The sequence below is a fragment of the Toxotes jaculatrix genome, chromosome 16 (genome assembly GCF_017976425.1).
Source record: "Toxotes jaculatrix isolate fToxJac2 chromosome 16, fToxJac2.pri, whole genome shotgun sequence".
NCBI classification, from domain to species: domain Eukaryota; kingdom Metazoa; phylum Chordata; class Actinopteri; family Toxotidae; genus Toxotes; species Toxotes jaculatrix.
This window is the reverse complement of record NC_054409.1, coordinates 20,945,988-20,972,076: the sequence shown is the minus strand read 5'-3', so window position 1 is coordinate 20,972,076 and position 26,089 is coordinate 20,945,988. Positions and strand designations below refer to the sequence as shown.

The window sequence follows — 26,089 nt, the reverse complement described above, 5'->3', positions numbered from 1 at the left end:
AGAAATCATTCTCATCATTCAACACGCATGCAAACAGATTTTATCACTAGATGCAGTAAATTTATTTGTCCCCTTAAAGCATGTGGAACATTTTTATGCAGCCTGAACTTTGCATGACATGAAAGAGACCAAAACAAAACACTTCATTGTACAAATTTTGCAAATCAGTCCCTGAATAGTTTTTGAGATTCCGAAACCAGGCCATGGACGGTTTACTAAGATGTGTCATAACCTGTAAAAAATTGTTGAGAGAGTTGTGATGGATTCGTGTTGCTGATATTTCAAACTCTTTAAGTGTTACAAGGCCTTAGTTTTCTATTAAGAACCGCTCTGCTTTCCCCGAGGAGCTATAGTACACTTCAGAACAAAGGGAAACAAATGGCTCTAACTAGTAAGATGCTGCGTGAGCGCACACAGTAAAATACATCTAAACCACACTTCCAAATATAACTTCAAACAGCTCTGTGTCAATGTTTGTTCACCTCGCTGTCTCTCATTCCCAAAAGACATAGTACTTCCAGTATACAGTCTCACTTAAACAACTATGTTTACTTTAGCAAGGCCAGACAACTCACAAGTGTTTGATCTAACGCACTCTTTGAGAAACTCTAAATATCTTTCTCCATGTTCCATCTATGCGTTTCCTTCTTTTCAAGAATACAAAATCCTCTAACAATATTACTGTACAATGACGATTCACAAAACCATAACATAAACAGGTCAGACAATTGTCATCTATAATCGCAATGTTTTTTTGTTTTTTTTTTTGTGAGTTTGAAGCACATTAAATTGCACAACAAAAATGTAAGCTGCAGTATTTTTATGAGCTGGCTGTTCATTTTGTCTTGCCTATACTGTACTGTTACTTTATATCCCATCTTTATGGTATTTTATCAGGTAAGACATCTCAGCATCAGCAGATATCTTACATTTACATATTTTAGTTATGCCATCAGTTGTCACAGTAACAGCTTACACTAGCTTTTTAATCTCTACCCCTGCTATTATGGCTCCATCTACTTAGCCTAGTAAACAAAAAGTGTCACCATGATTCATCGGATATATTTCAGTTCTGTTGTGTCTCTCAGTGCTCTGTTTTAGTGGCTTTCTTCGTCTCGCTCCCTGCTTCATTCATCTTCCTTTCAGCACTCTTACCTGTTGACATTCTCACTTCAAGTATGACTAATTAGTATTCTGTTTTCAAAATTAAAAAAAAAAAACAAAGCATAAAAAATGATGGACTTGTTTTCAAACAGGTCCTCTTGAAACTTCTTAGGATCTGTTTGCTCTTCTGTGATAAAACTTTGATAAGACCTTTTCTTGATTGATACACAAGATTCTTAAGGTAGCACAACTGAAACCACTGGTAGTGTGTGGGAGAACAGTATGGAACCACATTTGCAGGATGACCCCTGCAACCGATACTGCAGTTAGAAAAATTTGTGCTCAGTAAATTATTCTTATTTTGGGGACATTCAGTAAATAAATGCAGGTTTGTAAAAGCAGACAAAGTGAACAGGTCTTCCATTTCTCTGTTTCATTTTCATCTTAAATACCAGGATTATAATTATAACCCTGGTAAAAATGTAGTGACTGAGTGAACATATTTTAGTTGGATACACATACAGCTTAAGAGCTTTGTGTGTGCGTGTGTGTGCGTTTTCCTCTGACTCACTGTCCAGCCTCCTCCATCTGTGGTCATGTCACAGTAGACCTGGAAGCCTGCAGGGTGGTGAACAGGAAACACAGAGTAGATGCCATCCTCTCTCTGACCACTGGCGTACAGATCACCGCAGTCACGGGGACGCGAGCCTAGGGAGAGGTGAAAGTAGGGAGACATGAAATAAATTAGGTCCAATATGGCTTGCAAAGGCAAAGAGTGCTTGGAGCGGTAAAGTGAAATCAGTAATAAAGAGAAGATGAGGAAAACATGAGATAACACTTGTCACTCCCTGTCTTCTGTCTACAGCCAGATACTATAGAGGGATATAAGTACATTAAACTTGAAGGTGGTCCTGTGTTGTGAAGTCACCCTGTCAAAATGAAACCTCAAAGTGTTTGCTTACTCAATTTTCTGAACTGTTTTCCAAAAGGATGGCTCTTGTAAAGGATAGAATGGCTGTGTTAAGAGGGAAGACACAAAAAAAGATAGACGATGAGACGGATGGGCGGGTGATAGATGACACAGTGGGAAAACAAAGTCGAAGTGCGGCAAAGATAAAACCACAAAAAAAGATCGAATGCAAGTAGGTCAGAATAAAGACAGAAAGGCACAAGGGTGACACGCAGACACGATGCCACAGAGAAGAAGCAGATATATAGCACAGAGGCACAGATTTGAGATAACACAAGTTGTGGGAGAAAGGAGAAAACAGAAGACGTATGGAAGTCAGAGAAGAACAAGTATGACTTAGAGAGGAGATATATACATTTGAGTGATACAACACAGACATAGATGTAGAAAGTCTGGAACGAGTATATAAAAGAGAGACAGAGATAAAATTCAAGAAGAGTTGGTGCATAGGAGAAGTGACAGAGACAGGGAACTTGTAAGCTACAGCAGAGCAGAACAGTAGCCCCCTTGTCTGTGACTGAGAAACCCATCTTACACAAGGGATACAAAATCTATTCCCCAGGAAGCAGCAGAGGAACTCTGTGATGAGGACAGTGTCATAGATTATGCATGCCAGCCTTCACCGGGTCAAACTCCTGAATTTAAAACAGCCAGGAGAGTTCTTGAAAAGGCCATACAAGGTTTTTTTTTTTTTTTATAGTCCCTACACGATATGGAATGTTTGGTCCCCCCGAAGCTTTTCCATTTCTCTGTGTAAGCCTCGACTAATAAGCTCCGACTTTCATCATCATCACACATAAATGGTAGCACTTCCCCAGCTCTTCTTTTCATTACAGGAAACTGAAGCTGTCCAGGTTCCATGGGACATTAAAAAAAAAGACACTATCATAATTATTTAAGAATTTGGTCCTGTATAACAAAGGCTTTCAAAGTTTTTCATTTCAACAATGCCTTGCAGGAGAGAAATTCTTCTTCCATGGACCCCCCCTTATGATCGTACTGTTACTCCACGTCCATTTTAGCCTGGCTGGATTGCACACATATTAAGAATTTTGATCTTCCGTTGTTTGGTAATTCCTCCACACTGGGTACCATTCCATTTCACCAAGCAGACTTCAGAGCTGAACATGTATACTAGCTTTCTAATTGACACGATGTGTCACAAAAAGTTTCCAGTCATGGCCACAGCCACTTCTTCATATTACTTGCATCATTTTTGTTGTCAGTTTGCCAGTCAGTAATTAGTCCAGTCATTTCAGGGACTGCTATTTCTTCCAGCCCTGCAGTAGGTGTTAGTTCTCAGTGTTGTCAGTGTTTCCCACCTTCAGCCATCACCTGATTCCCCCACCTCACCTGTGCACCAGGCAGCTCTGCAGCAAATACAATACCGACCACTTTGCCTTAGTTATTTGCCAGAATGTCTGTGGTGCATTTTGCTTTATTATCCAATCTACCCGTTGCCTGTTTCTGCATGCAAAGGCCATTTGGTCCCATTTACATCTGGTTTTAACATGTGATCTGCATCTGGATACATTATCAGGATCATAACATCTGAGCCATGTGCTTCTGCAGTAAGTCTTCACTTTTTGCAAAAGAAGACCTGCTAGCTACCCCGGCTATTTGTACCTTTAACTTTCAGAAGTAGATTTAGGTGGCCTTTTTGAACTTGGTGCTTTGAACTAACTTTCTAAAGAATCTGGTCATGCTGTGTGGAATGCGTTAAGTCTGGCTCAGATCTAGTCACAACACAAGCCATACTACCTTCAGATGTGGCCTGGTTCTGATCACAGAGATTTCTGTGTACAGTTGCACCTGGCATTAACAAGTGTTTTTCTTATCAACATACTGGACAGATAGCAGGCTAATGCCTGGTATGCATGGGGTGTTTGCCTGCCTGTCTGTTTTGGACAATTACTAACACAATAAACGTTGTTTTAACTGAACCTGCCTGCTTCTGAGTCCCTTCCTTACAACACTGAGCCTTTATTTTCGCACCTGTAGATATGCACTTATTTGCGACAGAGTACAGTTCTATTATTGAATAGTCCCCCTGGCTGTGCGTCCACAGGTCCCAGTTTTAAAATAACTTCTCTTTGATAATCTTAGCACTTCTTACACTCTGAAGTTCCCTAAAATACTAAAACAGGACAATGCTGTTGATATTCTAGGTTTTTCTTACCATCGACAAATCAAAACACCAAAACATATATGCAGAAGTTTCTGGTTCTCAGAAATATATTTTATTAAAAGGCTGAAAATGTTCCTAAAACAGGTGGGCACTGTCACTCAAAAAGGACTACAATAGTGCATTTGTTGGGGACTATTTTCAGCCGCAGATTGGGTGCACTATAGAGCACTTAGAGCAGCAGGATGTGGCAGTGACTCAGAAGACAGTCATTGTTTATAACGGAACATGACACCCATTGCGATGCTGTTTTTTTATGAGTTTTTTTTTTTTTTTTTTTTAATACCTAGATGGAGACATATATATAAAGATCTATGGCAATGAGTAATAAGGTAAAGTATATCAGGCACAGTAGAAACTGGATTCATTTAAATGCACCCTGTTCGCCTAGCTTCAGCTAACACTGTTCATTTAGTGGCAAACCATGAATACATGTCCTGTATCTAACTTTTATTTATGCTTTAACTTTCTTTCTTTTGTTTTAAAGTGCATCGCTTATAAAACGGAATAACTTATATGGCAGTGAAATTAATAATGATAAAGAAATCTAATCTAAGTGTCAGACCAGTTTTTATAATATATGCTAACTGCCGACACAAGATATGAACTTTGACTCCTGAAATCCTTTCAGTGGTAGACTCCTATAGTTGTTTCAGTCGAACAAACAGACAGTCAAAGATACTGCCCCATACTACAACACATTTGCACCAGCTATACAGAGACACAGACATAAAAAACTGAACTGAAAAGGAGCTGTTGTGTATGTGTGCAAAGAGTTGTTACTTATTTGGGCCATATGTCAGAATGAATAAGAATCAATACAGAATCAGAAATGGGTGCATATGTGTTACTGACATGTCAGAACATGTAACGTCAAATGGGCATTTTAGAGACGATGTGTATGTTCTACATCATGTGTGATCAGCACTGATGTTTTGATTGTTTTTCTAGCTGTTCTCTGGTTCAGTGTAGATGAAGGCTGTGCTCCACAGAAACACTGACTGATTGCCGCTGGGTGTTTTCTTGTAGTTTCTCTTGACTGTGGCTCTGAGGAGCAAAAAGAGGTGGAAACCTGCACAGAAATGCTTTTCAAGAAGGAGGTGGTGGACTTAATGTAGAGTGTGTATTCTTATTACACACTATTTGGTGATACATTTTTATAAATGTATTATTATATCATACAGAGACCATATGTAAAAGCATAAATGAATCCTGCACAGTAAACCCTGGGCAGGGAATATGTGAAGCTCTGGCTGATTAGTCAGAATGTTGTACAGCTTTAACCCAACACTTACGTAGCTTTAGGACAGCTATGATTGAAATAGGTCAATGTGAAGCACTGTGTGGATATTGTGAATAATTACATGAAACATACCACAATAATAAATCAAATAACAGAGACGTATACCCTGAAGATAGAGCCATGGTCATTGCAAAGTAGTTATAATAGCCTAATTGGGAACTAATTTGCTTAAATATTTATTTTAATTAACTAACTCCCAGCTCTATAGAAAACACAAAAGCTACAAACTGAGCTACAAAAGGGCGAATGCTTTGCAAAGAGTAAGTATTGCTGTGTATGACTAAGCTGTTAATGCCTCCTCCCTGTGCCTGTATAGAGCTCAGGACAGTGTAATGACAGGTCAGGTGAGGTGTTCCATTTTGAATGGAATTTTCAAAAATATTAGTCAAAGGTAAGGCCTTGAATGCTTGACAGATTCAGCACCATGGGAGGCACTGCCAGTAAGACCAAATGGTCAATTTGGTTTCAAATTAAGTGCTTCTCCCTGAGTGTTGCCTTCCCTTGCAGGCAACATACAGAAATATATACAGTATATCATTCTCTAGAGTGCTCACATATAGAAAGATGAAGTAAACAAGTATATAATTATTCTCTCATGTCCATGTTACAAAGAATAGTAAATTCAAGCCATTAGAATGAGGTGTATCCCACGTTCCAGTGTTCTGTCATTGAATAGCTTTGTACGACGGCTAAATAAAAAGTTCTGCATATTTCAATAACCCATTTTCCCCAAAAACACAGAAGTTTTTTTTTTTTTTTTAAATCTCAATAATTTAGTTACATTTTTGTTTTATACTGTGCGAGTTAAACACATTGGACCTCTTTCCCACATAAAAAAATGCTGCAAATGGAGGAGCTGCTCATGTAGGAAAAATATTAATAATGAGCTGTAATCCCTTCCAGATATAGCTGACTGAACCAGACACCTGTTTCCACCAGGTTCCATATGAAATAATGAGAACAGGAGAAGCCTATGAGCAATACTCTTATCATCGTTACAACCTTGTACTGGATGCTGAGTTAGACGTGGTACATAGGAATGGAGCTTAAAAATACATGACGATCATACATAAGTATTCCTTATTATGGACACTTCAATCTTACGCGATAAATATTACCTTCTGAGGCTTATAATGTTAATTCTCTGTTAAGATTTTTTTCAGACCAAAAAGGGGAACAACAGAGTTTCTGTCTCTGTCGTCATTACCATTACTACAGAGCCAGGAAACACCAAATTAAAGACAGAAGAAATAATTTCACAGCTGGACTATAGTACCTACTGTGATATAACACTTCTGTTTAGATCTAAGGATATTTTTTTTCTATTGGTTGATTTATTATTTATTGCCACTCAGAATTCTCATATGTTTCAGGTAAGTGAGTAAAGGCAGAAAACTTCTGGAAGGTAGTATGACGTACAAAGCTGCAAACAGATGATTTATCCACCAACGTTCAGCACCACGGACAGAGATTAAACCAGTCTATCCACACTGTCCTACAAAAACCTCATATCTCCAAAATCACAACTCTTCATGAGTTAAGAAAAAACAGCCCTGTTTTTTCAATCTGAAATTATGTGTATTGTCACGCGTCTGGAAACCAGTAGATCCGCTGATGTTTAGAACTGAAGACGGGCAGAGGAGGGCAAGAGTAGAGTTACTCCGAAAAAAGACAGACGCATATTCGAGCTTTCAGTTTTACTTTCAAACCATGTCAGGAGAAGGTAGAAATTTTAGAAAACAACAGCTGAAAGGTAGCAGGTGTGCCAGCTAATTGCTCAATTGCACCAATTAGGCTGATGACGCCACCGGCCTCAACTGTTTGCAAGGTAGGATATTAATAAAACACCATACGTCATGTAAAAAACTTCAGTTTCTTAAAGTGTAAGTGAGTCAGAAAGCTTGACAATATACCTCTACTATTATGTCACATTCCAAGTACATTATTATGCCCTCATGTTTGCAAATATATAAACCTAAACGTGAACAGACTCTCAGACTCTGTTATTGTATACTGTATGCTATACATGAATGGCCTTCACTCTGTGCTCCTTGGCTAAGGCAAATCCTACAGGGGAATGCCACTGGGTATACTATGCCCGGTTAAAAGCCTTCCAATGGGATGATGCCTCAGGCCCTTCTCTGCCTCTCAGCAACACAGCCCAGTGGATATGCAAGTCATTTTTCGTGTACAGTAAAAAAATTCCAAGGCCACTGGATAATGTGGATGGGATGTAGCCCAGGGAGGCGTACTGATACCACCAAGAGAGGCTGGGTTGGATGGATATGTGGTAAGATGGATGACTTTTACAGGATTGTGGTGTTGGGTTAACAGACCAAGGGATCACAATATGGAGCAGAATACAGTGGCAGAAGGTCAAACATACTGGTAACCAGTGATGTATGAATTACACACAGAGAGACAGAGGGACGTGAATGTCAGACAGACAAATCTACAGAGAAAGAAGACAGAATCCAGTCTTTTCAGACAGGTACATATAGTCAAGCCACGGCTCATTTCTCTTACCATTGGAGCAGCCCTTGAAACGGGCCCCTCTGACTGGTGCCCTCTGCAAGTCGGCCTTGACGCGTGCCTTCAGGCCCACGTTCTCCTTCTGCATGGCATTAAGAGCATCACTCACTGAGTTCACTACCTTCACCATGTTGATCTGGCTGTCTGACAGCAGCTGCAACACATACACAGTGGGAGAAAAGAATATATATTTAGTTATTACAGTTAATAACAGTGTAATTATACCTGCTGTTCCTTGTCTTTTAATTGAAAAATGGAAAACTGTGCATACTTTTCATTTCCTCTGAATATTTCTCAAAATGTAGCAAGGATTTTTAAAACCTTCCAGCTGAAAATGACCTATTAGACATGTAAAGCTTTCTTAAAGTCATGATTTCTTAAAGCTCTCAAAATGTTCATCATATCAAACCCACTTTTGATACCTTTAACAGCTAGCATTTATTCTGCTATAGCCATTAAACTGAACTGTCAGAGGCAGGGTCCGCCATTCCTGCACTGGATTCAAATGGTATTTCAAAGGAGACACATTTGTCAATTTGTCAAGTAATGACGTAGATCTGAGGAACAGAACAGCCCGTACCAGGCATGTTGAAAAGGAAGCATATTTGCGTAAGTACAAGTATAGCTACAGTGACATCAGGGAGACATCCATTTTTCATCATGGCTGAACAACGGGGGAAATACATGAATTGCTCATCTTCCTCTGTTGTATTTCTGACTGAGTGTGTTTTCTGCCCACAGTGATCGATGAACACATCATTTTGAATGGATCACTGGGACTTGCATTATTCGAACATTCTTGGCGTGCCCACCAGTAACCACGTGTGTTGCAAAATCAACCCGAACTAATATCCTAAGGAATATCTTTGAAGATTCTGAGTAGATCATCAGAAGGTTACCATCCGAAATTTTACAATATAGAGATAATCTCTGTGACGTTAGAACACACCGGATTAATTCAATCTGTTTCAAAGTGCCCGTGTTTTCTTTGCATGTATCTTCTAGATTCAATACCATGTTGAAGGCTTGGTGATGCAGACTTTTTAGCAGCAAACTCAGGTGTCAGAGCAGCCTTGAACACACAAGCAAGGACAATTTTCAAAGCAGTCTCAACTGCATGACCATGTGACGTTAAAATAAAAAAAAAAAGCTGGAAAAGTATATTCAAAGTTGAAACCAAAGGCTACTCTACTCTGTAATATATGTATATTATACTCATTTTGTAGTTAATGGGTTACAACATACACTATATAACCACTTATAGATTATAGTCCTTTAGGGACCTTCAGAAACACACAAGTGCAAAGACTGCCCTGTGCAGCAGAGACACCACATGGTACCCCATCCCATAATGCACCCTGGCAAATGCTGTGAAATACACAGAGCCCTATGGGAAGGCTGGTGATGAATGTGTGTGCTAAGACTAGCAGAGAGCGGGGTAACCTCTCTGATCTGCTATGGTCACTTGGTTTCCTGCAGCCCTTCACGTGCCGTTCTTTGCAGAAAGGTCGTTTTCATACACTGCCCTAGTTGGCCGACTCCTATGCACAGCCAGGTGTTAGAGCCCATATATGTACACACACTGTACTTTTGAAGGCATGAGAAATATTGGTTTTCCTTATACTCACATATAAACACAAACTGTCTCACTCCCCTACTTTCGTTTTCTTTCACTCACTCTCATACGCATGCGCACTCACAAACACACAAAGACCTGCCGTGTTCAAAGTCATGTACAGTATAAGGGGTTCAGAGTCTTCTATCAAGTGTACGTCTGTGCAGCTACATTCAGGTGTCAAAACTGCACTAGACAGAAACCCCAGTGGCCTTTCTCAGGTTCAATAAGTATGCAACACATATCTGAGGCACAGAAAGCTGCACTGCATTCACATTACATGGACACTGGAGCTTTGACCCATACACTCAGGCACAAACAACAATACACATTTCTGTACAAAGAAAACCACACGCATACATACACATCAGGAATGACCCGTTGTGCACAGCAGCTAAGCTGGATACAGCAAAGAAAACTGTGTTTTCTGCTTGGTGAATGTATCATTGACAGCAGCTTTCTTGTGTATGCGTGGAGCAGTACGGCAAACGTTCTTACAGACTTTAAAAGGTTTTAATATTCCTAAATAGATGAGTTTGCCTCTTAGTGCTGTGTACTTTCTTGTGTGCAAATTTAACATTATTTCTGGCGTTGTAATTTATTTGGTAAGTACACACTGTATGCTTGTTTGTGTGTGTGTGTTCAAAGGGAGAGACTAAAGCAGAGGAGAGTCTGCAGTCTTAATGCTAAGCCTTGACTGACACATCATTTAAGATCATGATGTAATTGGCTCTCATTAGGCAGCCTTTGAATTGGCTCACAAAATCAGTTACACCACAAGACTTAATGCAAGGAGCCATGTTTTTGCGAGTCAAGGTTTAAAATCCCGGCAAATTTGGATGTTGTTTAACAGATCTGTGGCGGACTCGTGAAAGGTCCCTCTTTAACCTCAACATGATTTGCACATTTAAAATGCAGCGCACCTGCACTCCAAAAACAAGTTTTTTTTGTTGTTGTTACCGTAGTTTAAATGCAGTTTGTCTTGATGTTTTGTGTCTAAGCGTAACTGCACTACACATGGCTGAATAGTTTTACTGAAGCACACAAGGTGTGCTTTTTGTTGGCCTAAATCAGATGTTAAAGACATGTTCCCTATGGGGTAAACACAGAACACAGAGGCGCTGCAAGGCTGGAACTGGTAAGTAAGTAAAAAGTCATTCAGTCACCATCTGCTTAACGACATCTTCACCTCACAGACTAAGGCTGTCCAGTCAACTGGAGCCTGGAGGAGCAAAAAGTGAGAAGAGCCATAAAATCACAAAGTCACCCTCTTATTCCTCTTGACTTGTGCAGCCCTCACTGAAACTGTGTTGAAAATAATTAATTTTTTTCTCAAGGACATTTGTAGTATTCCATGACCTCACTTATAAATCCAAGTAACCAACAGGTTTGAAATGTAATGAGAAAAACTTCAATCTACTGCACTTTGCTGGACCTCTACCAATCACTGCTTGGAAAGGACTAGTTTATGCAAAATAATACTCAGCAGCTATGTTCATAATTGATTTATTGGTTCAGTCGAGCTAAATGCATTGACTGTTAACCCCATCCTTTCTCTTTGTGCTGCACTGTGCCAGCCACGTAGCTACCAGCCACCTCTCTGCTCAGATACCTCCTCATCCCGCATTTTAGAGCACCCCGCCATCTTTTTCATCTGTCGGCAGCTGTGATGCAGATGCACATCTTCATCTCCTCCGACTCCTCCTCAAGAGCCTCTGGGTGGCTAATTGTTTTCCCTGCGTGTTGTTTCTCTGATACCGATAAGCTACAACTGAATGGGGCCCAAAGAAAAATGCTGGAAACACCATTCTGGATTAACAGGACAAAAAGACTGTATATTCACCCTTGTTTTACTGTCTCTGTGGGGGACACTCATTGACATAAAGCATTCCCTCGCTCCTTACCTTAAACCATCACAACTAAATACTTAACCTTTTCCCTAACACTAATCTTAACCTAATTGTAACCTTTACCCTAAAACCAAGTCTTAAAACTCAAGAAGCAGTCTCTACCTCTGGGGACCTCAATTTTTATTCCAACAGTGACTCAGAGTCTCCATGGGTTAGTGTGTATTCAGGTTTAAGTCCCCACTGGGATGTAAAAACAAGCCCACATGCACACACAGACTCACAAGGTGAAAACAATGTCAGCCCCGGTGTCGATGCCGGTGATAAAAGATTAACCTGATGATGGACAGGACCTGCACGCATATAGGGAATGTTTTCAAAGCAAATCTGATTCATATCGTACAGAGAGTCTCTCATCTTTGATCAGGCTTTTGCCCATGCATGATTTAGTGTAGGGGTGCGGGCAAAGAGTCCAGCTGTGAAATTAAATCATTATTAATGAAATAAAGTGGTGGAATGAACCTTTAGTGTTTCTGCGCACTTATTGACCTTGGCTCACTTGAGCATTAATCCCTCACATATGCATCAATATGTACCATATTCCATTTCACACTCACAATTTGTTGTCACAGTTTACACATATATGTGTTGAATACACATCTTTGCTTAATTGAATTAAGAATTAATTTTTTATGTGACTTTTATTATTATCCACTCTGGTTGAGGTTTTGAAGTTACTTGCATCACATCTCTAGCTAAAAAAAAGCAACAAGCACTCTGTGAATTTTAGTTTCTCAAGTACTCAAAGGACTTTGTGTTAACCAGAATGAACATCTCGAGGCAACAGGATTTTCTGTTCAACAGTAGCAGAGCTTTGCCGCTAGATCCTTAGCAGAGGTTGTGGGTGTTGCATGTCCAAAACATTAATATTCCACAGGCACATAATTCAGTTAAACTGTGACCCGCGGTTCAAGGAAATCAGTAAGTCATGATCTTCCTCGAAGCCTATACCTTCTTGAAATCTTTTTGCAGTCAGACACTGTACAAAACCGAATGTCAAGCCAGTTGAATATGTGAACTAAATTTTATGTCAATTGGACTCTACCCCTTCCAATTTTTTAATGACAGAGTGCATGAGTGCAGGTCACCAAACTCCAGCTCACCCCGCTAGTGGGCATTATACATCATTACCTACATTGCCTATGCACAGGACTGAAAGTGCTGGCTGGAACAAATATATATATATAAAAACAACTTTTATTGTAGCAAAAGTTTGCAGTTGCCACTGAAGAGACCTTTAACAGAACACCACTTAATAAGATCTGAAGCTTGACACTGTGAGGATGTTAGGCTTCAAGTACTTTGAGTCTTGGGTAATTAGGATTTGGTGTTGAAAATTTTGATTGAATTTACATAAACTGTGATCCTGACCTGATGCTCCTTTTGTAAATATAGCGACAGTTCTGTTACTCTCAACAGGAAGCAAGGCAAACAGCACACGCTTCATTTTTTAAGACTTATAAAACTACCGTGTGTCACTGAGGGAAGGTAAATGCCAGTTCGTTATTGCTTTGTAAGATGGTGACGGGTCTCACTGTCCGTGTTCTTGCTGGGTTAGTTATCTACAGGTGAAGGCTCCTGAGAGGTGATTTGTGTGTATCTGTGTGGAGTTGTAGTTCTTTTATTTGATTTTTTTAGAATTTTTTTTTATTTGACTCAGCTTATTTTTAAATGTAAATGCTTTTGTGACAATATTCAATCTGGCTCATGACACCCTCATAGCACCGAGACCGCACTAATGAAGGCATTAAGTGACATTTGTCTGAATGCTGTTTCAGGAACAGTATCAGGCCCTCGGGTTGCATCTCGAAATCATAGGCTATGTCGCTGCCATTGGTGTTCATGAATCTGTGGAGATCAAGTCATGCAGAGTCCCTTGGGGGTCAATTCATGGGCCTCTAATTTTCTGAGGTATCTGAGGGAGGAGCAAAGATGCTGATATGCTGGGACACATTAGGCATAATAACCAATTAAAATAATACACAGTGCAGACTACAGTAACAAGAATATGAACTGACGCACTGGCAAAAAAAAAAAAGAAAAAGGAAAATAAAGCCAAAGTCACAATAACAATTATTCACTTTATTCACTTTAAGCACTGACTTAATATGAACATGTCAGTGTTTGTATTGATATGTACACTGTTCAGAATGACAATAAGATGGACTCGGGTAAGAACAAAATTGAGGCCAAACTATCTAGTCTGTCATACTTTGGGTCTCCAATAAAGGAAGGAAGTGGAATAAAGAGTAACATTGCCAGTATTATAGAAGAGATCTGATTTAGTGCTAACACTGGCATCATGCCTCACCTTGTCTGTCAATCTGAAACCTGACCATCAGCTAAATGTATTGATATATTTCACTATTTTACTTGTCTTTCCCAGCACTGTGATTTATTTGAATGCAAATGCGTATGCTTTGGTGTACCCTTCTATTTGAGGCTGCAAGCTGTAAAAAAAAAAAAAAAAAATTATATGTCGGTTTTTGAAAAATCAAAATGGATTGCTCATAAAGCCAGTGCAATCAGATATCAGATTCTTCTGCTACCCACCTCAGGGGCATGTGGAAGGGTTTCTGTCTATGTGGCAGGGTGAAACTGTTCTTCAGGGGGCTGCAGTGCACACAGAGCCATTATTAACACTGGCACAGTCAGCTCTGTGTCATCGTATAAATCAGAAGTCCTGGCCACAGGTGGCCCATAGATCACACAGTCACACCATGGTGTCAGGCAGAAACGGCGGATGTGCACACCACATGCCTTGCCTCCAAACAGAAAATCAATCACCTGGAGCTTCTGGGCTGCCAGTGCCAACCTCCACTTAGCCTCAGTGCCCACTGCATGATGCCACCTACACCACATTAACAACCGTAAAGGGACTGGCCCTCTTTCTGCTTCCATTGTGCTACCAATCAGCACCCGCGGTTTCTTATCCCACAGAGGCAGAACAGACCAATGCAGTGAGTTTTTGAGTGATTTCTAAACAATGTTGAACCCCGAGCTAAAGAGGTCTGGCTTAAAGAAAGGATTGGCAGGAGCGGAATGCATTCAGTTGTTTGAGCTGTATGGCTGGCAGCTATGAAATCTATTTGCTGCAGAATAGAGAGACTGTGCCTGATGGGCCAAAATTAAGAGCATGTAGTGTAAAGATTTTCCACGCACATTTAGGAAATGTACCGTCAATAAATCAATGTGGACAGTGTGAAACTAAAGGGGGTCTAATTATGTTTTCATCTAATGCGAAGTCTGTCTTACACATCTAGGGAAACATTATGTTATCTTACTGAATTAATGTGCAAGTTGTTCCGTTTCCTGAATCATGATGGGCATTTCTTCCCCTGTGACCTCATCTTCAAACACTAGACTGAGTGAGTTACTGTATACCCAGTGGAACACGAGCCCTATTTGCGCTTTAATCTAGCCGTTACTGAGCGTGTACCCTGTAAAGAGAAATTAACATGGTCGAGTTGGCATTGGATTAGTGAATGAGGATGTTCTGACTGTGCAGTCAGGAAAAGGAAGGGACAAAATAACACCAATTGAGAGAAAAACTCTCACGTCCAATGAGCTGTCACACATCTTAAGTTGGTTTCACAATCAATACATATTGATAGGTGCTTCGCAATCCAGTCCTCCAGCACCTCTGTGCGGTACTTAAAGTCATGAATTCAGTAGTGAGTCTTGCACACTGGATTCAGTTCATCTGTTTTTACTGCTCAACCAATCAACAACCAATTAAATTCTGCCATAAAAGAGAAAGGAACAGACAGGAAAACAACCTGTTACATTAGTTTTTACCAACAAAAAATTATTTTCACTCAAAAATATCAGACTAGCAATTACGTATTATATTACACCACTGTGTAAGTAATAAAGAGAAAGGAGGCTAAAAAACATGTCTGTAAATTCCATCCAAATGAATTTACTAGTGATTTTTTGCCTTTGGCATTGTGCTTGTACATATCAGCTGGAATTACTTTGGCTGCTTCGAGATGAAACCAGAGTGAAGTAGTGTGTTAGATCAGTTTCACCAACACTGGTGAATAAAATTCAGAGGCTGTTGGGTAGTTTCTCATGATAATATTTATGTGATAAAATACATGTTATCATGTTGATCTCAGTCTTTGTGACTGTTTTCAAATAAACTGTAAGGACAGATACTGCTGGAATTCCATTATCAACATTTTTCTTGTGTTATATTGTGTCTCAGTAATGAATCTGACTCAGACGTGTGGTATATTCTGTGTAACATTACAATAATGTTGAGTGAATCTCTCTCACTGGCATTTATACTGTTTGTGAGTGTAATTTTCTCACCTGTATGAGGCGTGCCTGCTCAGTCTGCAGTGTGTTAAGGTCTTGCCCCAGGCTTCCTTGACCCCTGCGTAAGGATTCATAGTCCATTTTCAGTTGCCCTGCATGGGCTGACAGCTTGGCCACCTCCTCAGCCAGACTGACAAGCAGAGCCCGATCCTGGCCTTTCACTGACTTCAGGTCAGAGTCGTGGTCGGTTAGCGAGTGGAGCAGTGAGGTCTGCACGCCCTCCAGGCGCAAAAAGTTACTGTTATAGTCGGGACAGTTGGGGTCGATGAAGATGTTGATGCGAGAGCCGTCGCCCCTCTCAACAGTGACCAGGGCATTAGCTTCATCCTGATTGGTAGAGATGTGGGGAAGGCCATCAGACATAGGTGGGGCCTGGTAGTGATTCATAAAAAGGATGGTGCCGGTTACAGTGACAGCCAGCAATACAGCCACAAAGAGCAGGATAGTGCAGAGCAGGTAGCTGCAGCTCATCCTCTGTGAGTAGGAAGGAAGGAAGGGAGGAGGAAAGGAGAAAGGAAACAAGGAAAGAAAGCAGGAAGGAAGAGAAAAAGTAGATGTTAGGATCACAATTGCTGCAACATAAATAATTATAGCATAACACCTGCCTCATTCAAAAAGAAATGACTTTCATCCATCACTGGGGATATTTTGAATGCCAGATGCTCAGTGCTCAGTGATATAACCATATTCCCATCTGTCAAAATGTAGTTCTGAATGATTTATGTAGCAACAGAATGTAGATTCCTTTAAGGGCCAGTCCTCTTGAATCTCAAATTTCTCTAAAACTAAAGAGAAACCAGAGAATTTCTGTCCAAACACCCTGTGTGTCATTAGACAAGCAGTGGCGAGGCAGATAGAGGATGCAACCTTGAGACACTTCTGGGAAACACACAGTCAAGGCACAAATGTTCTGTCTTTCTCAGACAGGAACGAAAACAATAAGTAAAGAAAGTAAAACACAAGTGACTTTGACAGCCAATAAGATGTAAATGAATGAACAGAGAGTAGAATCCTCTTAGACCTCTACCAGTAACACAGTCTCCATTAACCGGACCATAAAAGGCCTGTATTATGGCCCTTTATGATCCAGTCCCATTTTTCCACTCAGGCCAAGAGAGCTAGCGATGGATAAGAGAGAGCAATATGGCCCACCTATGCATGATTAACACTGCAGAGCTCCCCCTTATCGTCCTCCAAATGAATCAGCAGCTGATCTGTTTCTGATTTTATTTCTACACTGGAGGATGTTCTCTCTACAAGAATGTGTGGGCAGGTGTGTGTGTGTGTTATCTGTTTGTATGTGGAAGTGTGAGTGAGAGTAAGCTCATTAATATGTAAATTGGCTGTACAAGCACAGTGAGGCACACTAATAGACAGCTAATGGTCTGCTTTACGAGAAAGGTTTATGGTTTCTTTAATGTGGGGAAAATCAATTGTGTTGTGCAGGAAATACTCCTATCCACTGTGTTTACCCACAGTCTTTGGGTAGAAGACATAAAATAGTTGTAACTGCCCAAACAGCTTGTCTGTGTGGGGGCTGTATCTGTGGTGAGGTATCTGTGGGATCCACCATGCGGGACTCACATGAGCTCCCACTTTTTAGCCCACATAGTGCTGGTCTGCTGACAGAAAAGGTGTCCTGTCTGAGACCCGAGGATGATTCTTCACATGGGCCTCAGTTGTAGCCCCGCTTAGTCTAATCATAAGCACCATTAAATACACACAAAAAAAGGGGTTCATGTGAAGCCTGGGGTTGGTTTTCTCACATTAGCCTTATTTGTACCCCACTGACTTCATTCACAACCCGCATGGGCAGACGCATATGAGGCCTAGAGCCAGTGAGCAAATCGTGCTGAGCTTGGTGAATCCCTGATGGATGCCTGTGCTTTTTCTGAGCAATATGTTCACCAAAAAAATAAATAAATAAAAAAATTAGACTTTAGCAGCGACTTCAAAAATCTAACCCGTGACACAAGCAACACATCAACGTGGGCCTTCTTGTAGGATCCACTGAATACATTGATTAAATTCATGCATTATTGTTTTTCCGCGACATCCAGCTTCAATGTGGTGCTATTTTTCTGGACACCGCTGGCATGTACGCAAGCACTGTCACTGAAAACTGGCCCTAGGCTCTGTTTGTCCAAATGGGTTGGAAACTGTGCACGCACACAGAGACTAGATCCACTACATGTTCGCATGCCACTACAATTTCCAATGCATATGCACAAGCACACACACACATAATTTGAACACAACTCTTTCTGCCAAATACTTGCAACACACAGGCAAGCAAATTCACATATTGCACATGAAAAAACTGGAGCACTGCTTTGTCAGAACCTTCCCCCTCCTCCCTGTTTTCTCCCCCAAATACATCATCACAGAAAAGAGCTTCAGGGGAGTATTGCCGCACATAACACTTTTTGTCTCCTTGCTCTAACTCACAACATGTAGACCCTGGCTGCACTATGAAATCTCTCCTTGCATGTCAAACAGTGTTTTTAGTTTTTCTTTCCTCCTGTGTATGTGAATGCAGGTGCAGCTGAGTGATTGTGACTCTGTGACTGGGCTTGGCTATACGTGTGCGTGTGTGCGTGTGTGTGTGTGTGCATGTGTGTGTGTGTGTGTGTGTGTGTGTGCGGCATGGTGTCTGTGCTCTGCATAATGTGTATAATGGCCTCACTCTGCAGAATGGCAGCAATGTAACATTAGAACACTGAGCTCTATCGCCAGCGGGGCCAAGACATCAGTGGAAGCCATCATCGCCACGGCACTACATTCACTGATAGCATACTGATTGTTAACTTAACATGGAGAAGATATACGATGGCCCCATTATGATGAGAGCGAGACACACACACACAGAGCTAAGAGACATCCACTCACTTTAAAATACACATACAAGAGTAACATATGTATTTTATCATGAAATTTATCACATTTCCACTGTAATGGACACAAAATGATGTCCACGGATGTTAACCTTTTATTCCTCAAGGTTTAAAGCAGTTTCTCATTGTTTAACGAACAAATTTGTCCCAATTCAGTCAAAACTCAGATCAGTTAAGGTAACATATTGATTGTGGCACCTTGGTGAGACAGGGCAAAAAGCATGCAGCTGACGATTATACTGTTATTTATAGGTACCTTTCCATCACTTGGGTTACAAATTGTACTTGTGATGGTGCAACAGGTAGTGGCACAAAAACTGGTCTCATAATGTGTTTTAATGTGTTTTAAAAAAGGTAGTAGCCCAGTGACAATGCTTTGTGCTCCACGAAAAATTCGATTCGTCTGTTTCTTTTTTCTGAGGTCAGACTGACATAAAGTCAGTGAGAATGAAATGAAGAAATAAAAAGTCAGTGTGATAATTAGGATTGGAGTTTTTGATGCTGCCTCATTTGCCTTACAACCTGGTTCATGTCCCAATGGTACACACAATCTCTCAACTCAGTTCAAGAGTTGTAGTAGGGTAATGACACTGAGAATAGGATGCAAGCAGCCTCTTAACACAGTTTTTTTTTTTTTTTTTTTTTTTTATACAAGTCTCTCAATCTCGCAGCAGGAGCCCACTCTGTAATTAGTGGCTGACTTTTAGATCCTCTCTTGTTTCTACTCATACCACACTACGGGATTTGAGAGGACAACAGGGGAATTCTGATGGAGAGATAGAAAAGGGAGAGAATGAGAGAGAATTCCTCTCTATGGAAATGATGTTGTCCTCCCACGCAAGAGCACTGGCAGACAGTTCTTGGACAAAAGGCTTTGTCTGCTCATTAGATAAACAGGAAACCAATGAGGAGTCTTGCAAGCTGTCTCTCTCTCTCCCTCTCAAACACAAGTAAACACACACGTCTACGGACACAAACTGATATACACACAGGAAGACATTCAAGTTGATGCTACCCAACTAATGCGCACAAAACAGACATCTTCTAATGCTGAACTGGCACATATATGAACGGCAAGCCTGATTCACAAACTCACAATTTCAAAAAGATGGAATTTCTCCAATTCCACCTCCATTTCATTCACCTGGAGCTTGAATATCACTTTCACATCAGTATTCAGTACATGGCTTCTTCCCAAATTCTGCCATGTACTCAAGCTCCTTTTCCTGGTGCAGCCACGATCACTCTGTTCAAAGAATCTGCAGGCCCTAATCCCACCTAATTCTTCTGTGTTTGGGTCCTTGAGCTGAGGTTGTGCCATCACTGCTGCTCGGTGGCAAAATGTAATGTGTAATATGTAATAATCCTTCACACTGCCATCACCAAAGGAGCGAGAAAGAGGATTGTGATGAAAATCGTCATGAGAGATACCTAATCCTCTCTGCAGGTGAGCAAGTCACTATTCATAGTGTGCCCCTGTTTTCACTGAAAGGAAGGTGGTGGAATATATAGACAAGAGGACATTTAGAGGATTTAATGACGGGATTTAACATACAAAACACCACATTTTATCAGTTTTAATCATTTCCATCCATCCAACCAGTCATCAATTTCGGTCCAATTTAATATTTGGTATTCTAAGTCGGAAAAAAAGATATGCTTACAATAAAATAAATGATGTAATACAGTATATTTCTTTTCCAATTAAACTTTTTTTTGGTTTCAACAATATGACACATTCATTGCAATGCAGCCCCTAGAGTAAATAAAAATAAATCAGGTTTTGATATGTGCATGCATGCATACTTGCCTGTGTGCTCATGTTAATGTTGTGGTGACAGGCCCTTACCTTGGCCGGGGTCTCCCTGGCAGTTTCTGAGTCTGACCAGCGATGTTTGAGCTGGGAGGAGCTGGGTACACACTCACAGAATGTCTGCATGGGACAAACAGACAGGGCCACCAGTGTTGGCGTTTGTTCAAGTCACATGTGCAATCAAGCATGCAAGCACATGCGCACAAACACACACACACGCACATGCATGCACAAATACACACGGAGAGACACAGGTTTTGGGACAGTATTTAAATATCTGAAAAAGCGCATCACATTTACCCTCAAATGTAATATAAAATCAGTGTTAACAGATAAATGGCGCTGGCTCTGATAAACTACAACTACCTACACACATATCCGAACAATGACATAGACAGATCTGAACAGGCATCTGTGCATCTCAAAGGTATCACAGAATTCAATAGCTTCTGACAGGGTCAATGCGTCTTCCCAGAGAAAGCTTTGCAAATCCTCAGTGCACAGTTTCCTTCAACTCCAAAAAAAAAAGGAATGGAGTATTTCAATGAATGCGAGTGGGTTCAGCATGCGTGTAGAAGAGAGCATTCTTAAATGCAGGTAAATGTGGGTGTTTGTATGCAATTTCTGAATGTTACGTGTTTCAGTATACAGCATATGCTTCTTTGTGCCTGTATGTGCATTTGTCTGGGAGTACTTCGAGCAGCTGCATAGATAAAAGCAGAGTAATTATGAAAGTGGGGGCTTTCTAACTGCTCTGGGAGAGCACGTCATTCCGTGACCTTAAACACTGCTGCTCCCACTGTGGAATTGCTCAATTAGCCTGGGACAATAACACCAACACAAAAGCGCACACACGTGGGCAAATATACACACACACAACTGCCTACTTAAGAATGGATGCAGCAAACATTAGCAATTAATGTATCAGAATATGTTTTCTATCCGGGCATGTAGTCAAAGCCTGTGTGTAAGCGAATGTACGTGACTGAGACTAAATAAGATCTTTGTATTTGTTACATGACATGTATGTTTTTTTGTTCTTGTTTTTTTAGCAGAGGCTGAAATTGGTTTGAAGTTCCTTAGAGCTGTAAAGTTAAGGCATGTTTATGTTTCTGCAAGGGACTGATGCAGAGCCCACGCAAGTGGCTTAAGCCATTGTAAGAATTTGTGTTTGTGAACTGGTGCGTCTACAACACTCAGCAATTACACCTCCAAAATGCTAGTTGGCTGTGGGGTGTCTATGCCACTGTGTTGAGTTTCTTTGTGTACTTCAAACAATGGCAACTGAAACTAAGCCGCTCATGTTGGACTTAGAACCAAGATGTGTTGAACAACAGTTACTTTTACTGAAATTACTGCGACAGGGAAAAAAGACGTTGGAGGAGATGGTGGGTGCGACCATTCAACTGCCCGAGGCAGTGGGAGTTAAGCACAGAGTTTTCTGTGCTTTTCTGGCCACTGAGAGACATGCTGCCAAGTGGACTTATCACAGCCTTTGCGGTCTGCGTCGCCACGACATGTACACTGTCACATTGTCACAATCATTTCATGAGAAGAGGTAAAATAAATTTTCATTTGATTTCGTGTTTAAATCAAATAAAATGTTGGAAATTATATATAATATATAATATCATAATATAGTGTTTAGATGAGTGTGTGCATATATGCATTTGTGCTACAGTGACTGTCTTTGTGTCTGTTTTGTCAGTTGTCAGTGAGTGTGAATTGCGGTGTATGCGGCTCACATCGTCATTGTTATGATGGCTGACCAACAGTTCACCTCCTTGCTTTAAGCATTCATTCTCTTCCAAAGTGTAAGACAGCAGGAGAGGAAAAGAAGCAGGCAAAGGGGGGCTTGGGAGAGGTATGCTGAATTCTAATGAGCAGCCTTAGGGTCAGCGATAGAAATCTATGTCTGTTATGCCTAAAACATTGCAGCTGTGCTTTCAGTACACAGAGGAGCTACAGAACTACCATTACTATATAAACACAGACTCCACAGTGATGCAGATAAACAAACTAACAAGTCTGCTACACAGTAAAGTAAATTGGAGTATTTAGGTGTTAAAAACCCACTAATAAAAATAGGCGCCTCCATTTTATACTGTTGCAGAAGTTCACAGGTGTGCTTGTGCACCAATGCAGACATGGAGCCAAAGGCATATCTGCCTGCTTAGCTGCAGGAGGGCAAAGAGACAGAAAAACATGCAGACTCACACATGAGCACATGCACACAGAACAAAGGTTGTGTGTTGCAGCTGCAACCCACTCAGATCACTGACACGCTGCCTTCCCATTACACTGAGCAGCACGTATCAGAGCTTTAGTTTGTTCATCCTCCTGCCTGCTAATGCTCACATTGGGGTTCTTTGCTGCCTGTGCACACAAACATGCACTCACACACTCACAGTGACACACCAGTATCTGTGGGGCTTCTTTTTGGCAGTAGTCCCGGTGTGGGCATGACTGCTTGGCAGTGTTTGTCTAGTCCTAATCTGGCTCCACAAGCTCCACCAGCAGAGAGGATTTACACTTAATAGAATATTTGGGCTTTTTATTGGTTGGACCTTACCCGCAGAATCCTATCTGATGAGCCACGTCTTAGAAGACAGGAAGGGCTCAGACTTATCCTGGGTGTGACTGAATGTCTACGTGCGCTCTTTTTGAATGAGTGTACCTACGTGTTTGCATGCATGCAAGTGTGGACATAAATCTTCAAGGCAGGAATCCCAGCACTATCTAAGAATGTTTGGATTGTTTGAATGTGTTGTTCTTGGAATATATTTGCTCACTTTGCTGAATACCTTTATGCGTAGATGTGTGTGCGTGTGTGTGTGACAGAGACTCTTGCAAGGTGTGTTTAAGCCTACTGCTCACTAAGCCGATGGAGTGGAAGAGGCTTTGCACATATTCACTTGTGGGCTTACTAATCATTTAACGGGACTTGCAGACTGCTAAATGAGGGGACAGAGACTGACAGCATGATGAAAAAAGGGAGTAAAAAAGGGGGGAAAGGGAAACAGAATTTAAAAAAGCACAAGGACATTTCGCTAAGTGTGTATTGTCTGTAGACACTGCTATGCTTTCTAAAAGCCACTAGGAAACAGAGGGGTTAACAGTGAGTAAATGGGTTTAGAGATGAACTCTCCAACATGTCATGTCATTACAGTACTGGGATAACTTTTTTCAGTAACAAGTAGTGTAAGGGATTAACATATGAATTTCATTAATTACAATACAGTTGTTAATCTAAGTTTTGTAGGAAACACAGTCATTGTCTGGATTACTTTCAATAGATTGTTTTTTCTGTAAATGAATGAAGCACTACATTTATTAACTGCAGTGAAGTCGCCAGGTGGTGGATCAGAGCGGATGGCAGGCGTACAAAGCACACGACTGTCACACCACAGGCCGGGGTTTGCATCCAGAGTCACATCTGTGGTTAGGTTTAGGCAGCAAAATCACTTTGGTTAAGGTTAGGGAAAGGCTGTGCTTATGGATGTGGAAATGTCACAGTTTTATTAGGGCTGGGCACAAAAACTACTCAGCTACTACTACTACTATTTGTGGGCTGGTTTGAAGTAAGGACTTCTTTAAGGTTAGAGGACCTTCATCGTCATGGTTACAATAGAAAACACGCAGTTACGGTTGTGGAACAGTACACAACACAGGTTAAAAGAAACAATGCTGAGTGGATATGGTTTGAAAGAAAATAAATAATAGTGTTAAACCGATGAAACAGACCACAATAGGACCAAGCGGTTTAGACAAAGTAATATCACAACCTTCACCACCTCCCTCACAAAACAAAATGGAATTCAACAGTGACAAATAGAAGAATGTTGCATGGACTGGATATGATGAGAGAGATGTTTGCTTTGCCAGCAATCTATATTCTGTTGTGTGGAGCACAGAGATTTGGGTCTGGTTATTTCAGAGGATGCTGCCATTGTGGATGCGATGAGCACCATATCAGCTCCTACAGACTTCAAAGGGACTATTCCCTGTACAGCTGATGGCTGTAGACAGTGCTGGACACTTTTTTTTGGATTATTGGCCACTGGCACACAAATAATGCTTATACAGTTTGGAAGGCGGGACACTGCTGTGATTTGGTAACAATACTAAGTACATGAGACAATATGAAACATCCAAAAATGGCAGATCCATCACTGGTCTATTTTCCATGCGTTCTGTTCAAATTGTATTTACTTTTTTTGCTTTTTGACAGCGTGAATAAGCAGGGAATAGCTGTGCATGAGTGTTTTTATGAGGCTTTTTTTTTATTTCTACATTCAGAGGATTTCTTCTCCTTTAGCAATCACTTGCATCTGCTCAGAGATTAGCTATTTCAGAGGTGTAAACAAAATATCTGTCAGCACACCTTATCAAGACTGCCCTCTGGCCAAAAGAAAATAAACAAACACATCTAAAGATGACACAGTTAGAACAGGCAGTTCGTTAAAAAACCTAAACTGGAGAGTAATTCACGAAGTGAGTTAACACTTGCCAAACTAAAGGGTACTGTTGTTTTGAATAGAGGATTCTGGAGTGGTTTTTAAATTGGTTAACAATTTAAAAACCAAGAGATTTACAGGAGCTGGATTTATATTATGTCCTCGACTCCATTGGCCCAAGCAGGCCAAGAAAAATTATCATGGTTTTTGAAGTTAGCACACAACAAAAAAAACTGTGTAAATTCACAGAATACAATGAACTGCATCAGCTAAAATGTGTGCATGCAAACAGTAAGAGAAATGTTCTTCACCTTCAAAATAAGACAGCATGCAGAGAAAGAGGAGGGACGAGAGGCCTGCGGGAGACCAGGGAGATGAGTTCAATCCTAAGAGACAAATCACCCGCTCTACCCTCCACTGCTTGTCCTTGGAGCTCACACTGCAATCGGCCACACACAGGGAGTGAGTCTGTCACCCACTGTCCCTGAGACGCACACACGCACTGGAATGCAAAAACACATCACCGCAGCCGCTATTATAAAGCACACAATCACTGTGAGGTCAGAATGGCTGCTTTGTGAGCGTGAAGTGAAACGGCAAGATTGAAAGAGGGCTTTCAATTTCATATGGGTGTTATGGCGTACATTGTTACCTCTCTTTTCTCACGACGCAGATGATTTAAGACTGCTCTTGCTTACGCTCCCTTATCTAATAATGTTAATTTATTAGAACCTAGCTATGACTGGGCACATGTAGACATTTAAAAGCTCAACCACATGTCCATCTCCATATTTCTACTAATTGTTACTACTTGTTTTTCCATGTTCTTTGACTACTTCTTCCTCAGTTATTGAGCCTGCCATTTGTAGATGGAGGATCTCTATTTGAATTTCCTGTCCAATGGAGTTTTTTTTTAAACCATATTTTCTTATTCCTCTCATTTTCTTGTGGAGTTTTTCACTTGGCTTCATATAGAGCCAGAGCTA

The 26,089-nt window shown here is 40.8% G+C and overlaps 1 protein-coding gene across 4 annotated transcripts in view; it reads right to left on the bottom strand.

Annotated features, from left to right (window-relative positions):
• fibcd1b (fibrinogen C domain containing 1b) overlaps window positions 1-26,089 on the bottom strand; it is an 85,492-nt gene that overhangs the window by 41,804 nt on the left and 17,599 nt on the right. The window contains exons 2-5 of one of the 4 annotated variants that reach the window (XM_041059127.1): window positions 20,644-20,766; window positions 15,934-16,413; window positions 8,089-8,248; window positions 1,676-1,812 (exon numbers count right to left, since the gene is read on the bottom strand). In XM_041059127.1, the coding sequence (XP_040915061.1) occupies window positions 1,676-1,812; window positions 8,089-8,248; window positions 15,934-16,413; window positions 20,644-20,766 (900 nt within the window). The remainder of the gene's footprint in view (window positions 1-1,675; window positions 1,813-8,088; window positions 8,249-15,933; window positions 16,414-20,643; window positions 20,767-26,089) is intronic. The other 3 variants (XM_041059129.1, XM_041059128.1, XM_041059130.1) reach the window with 3 other exon arrangements.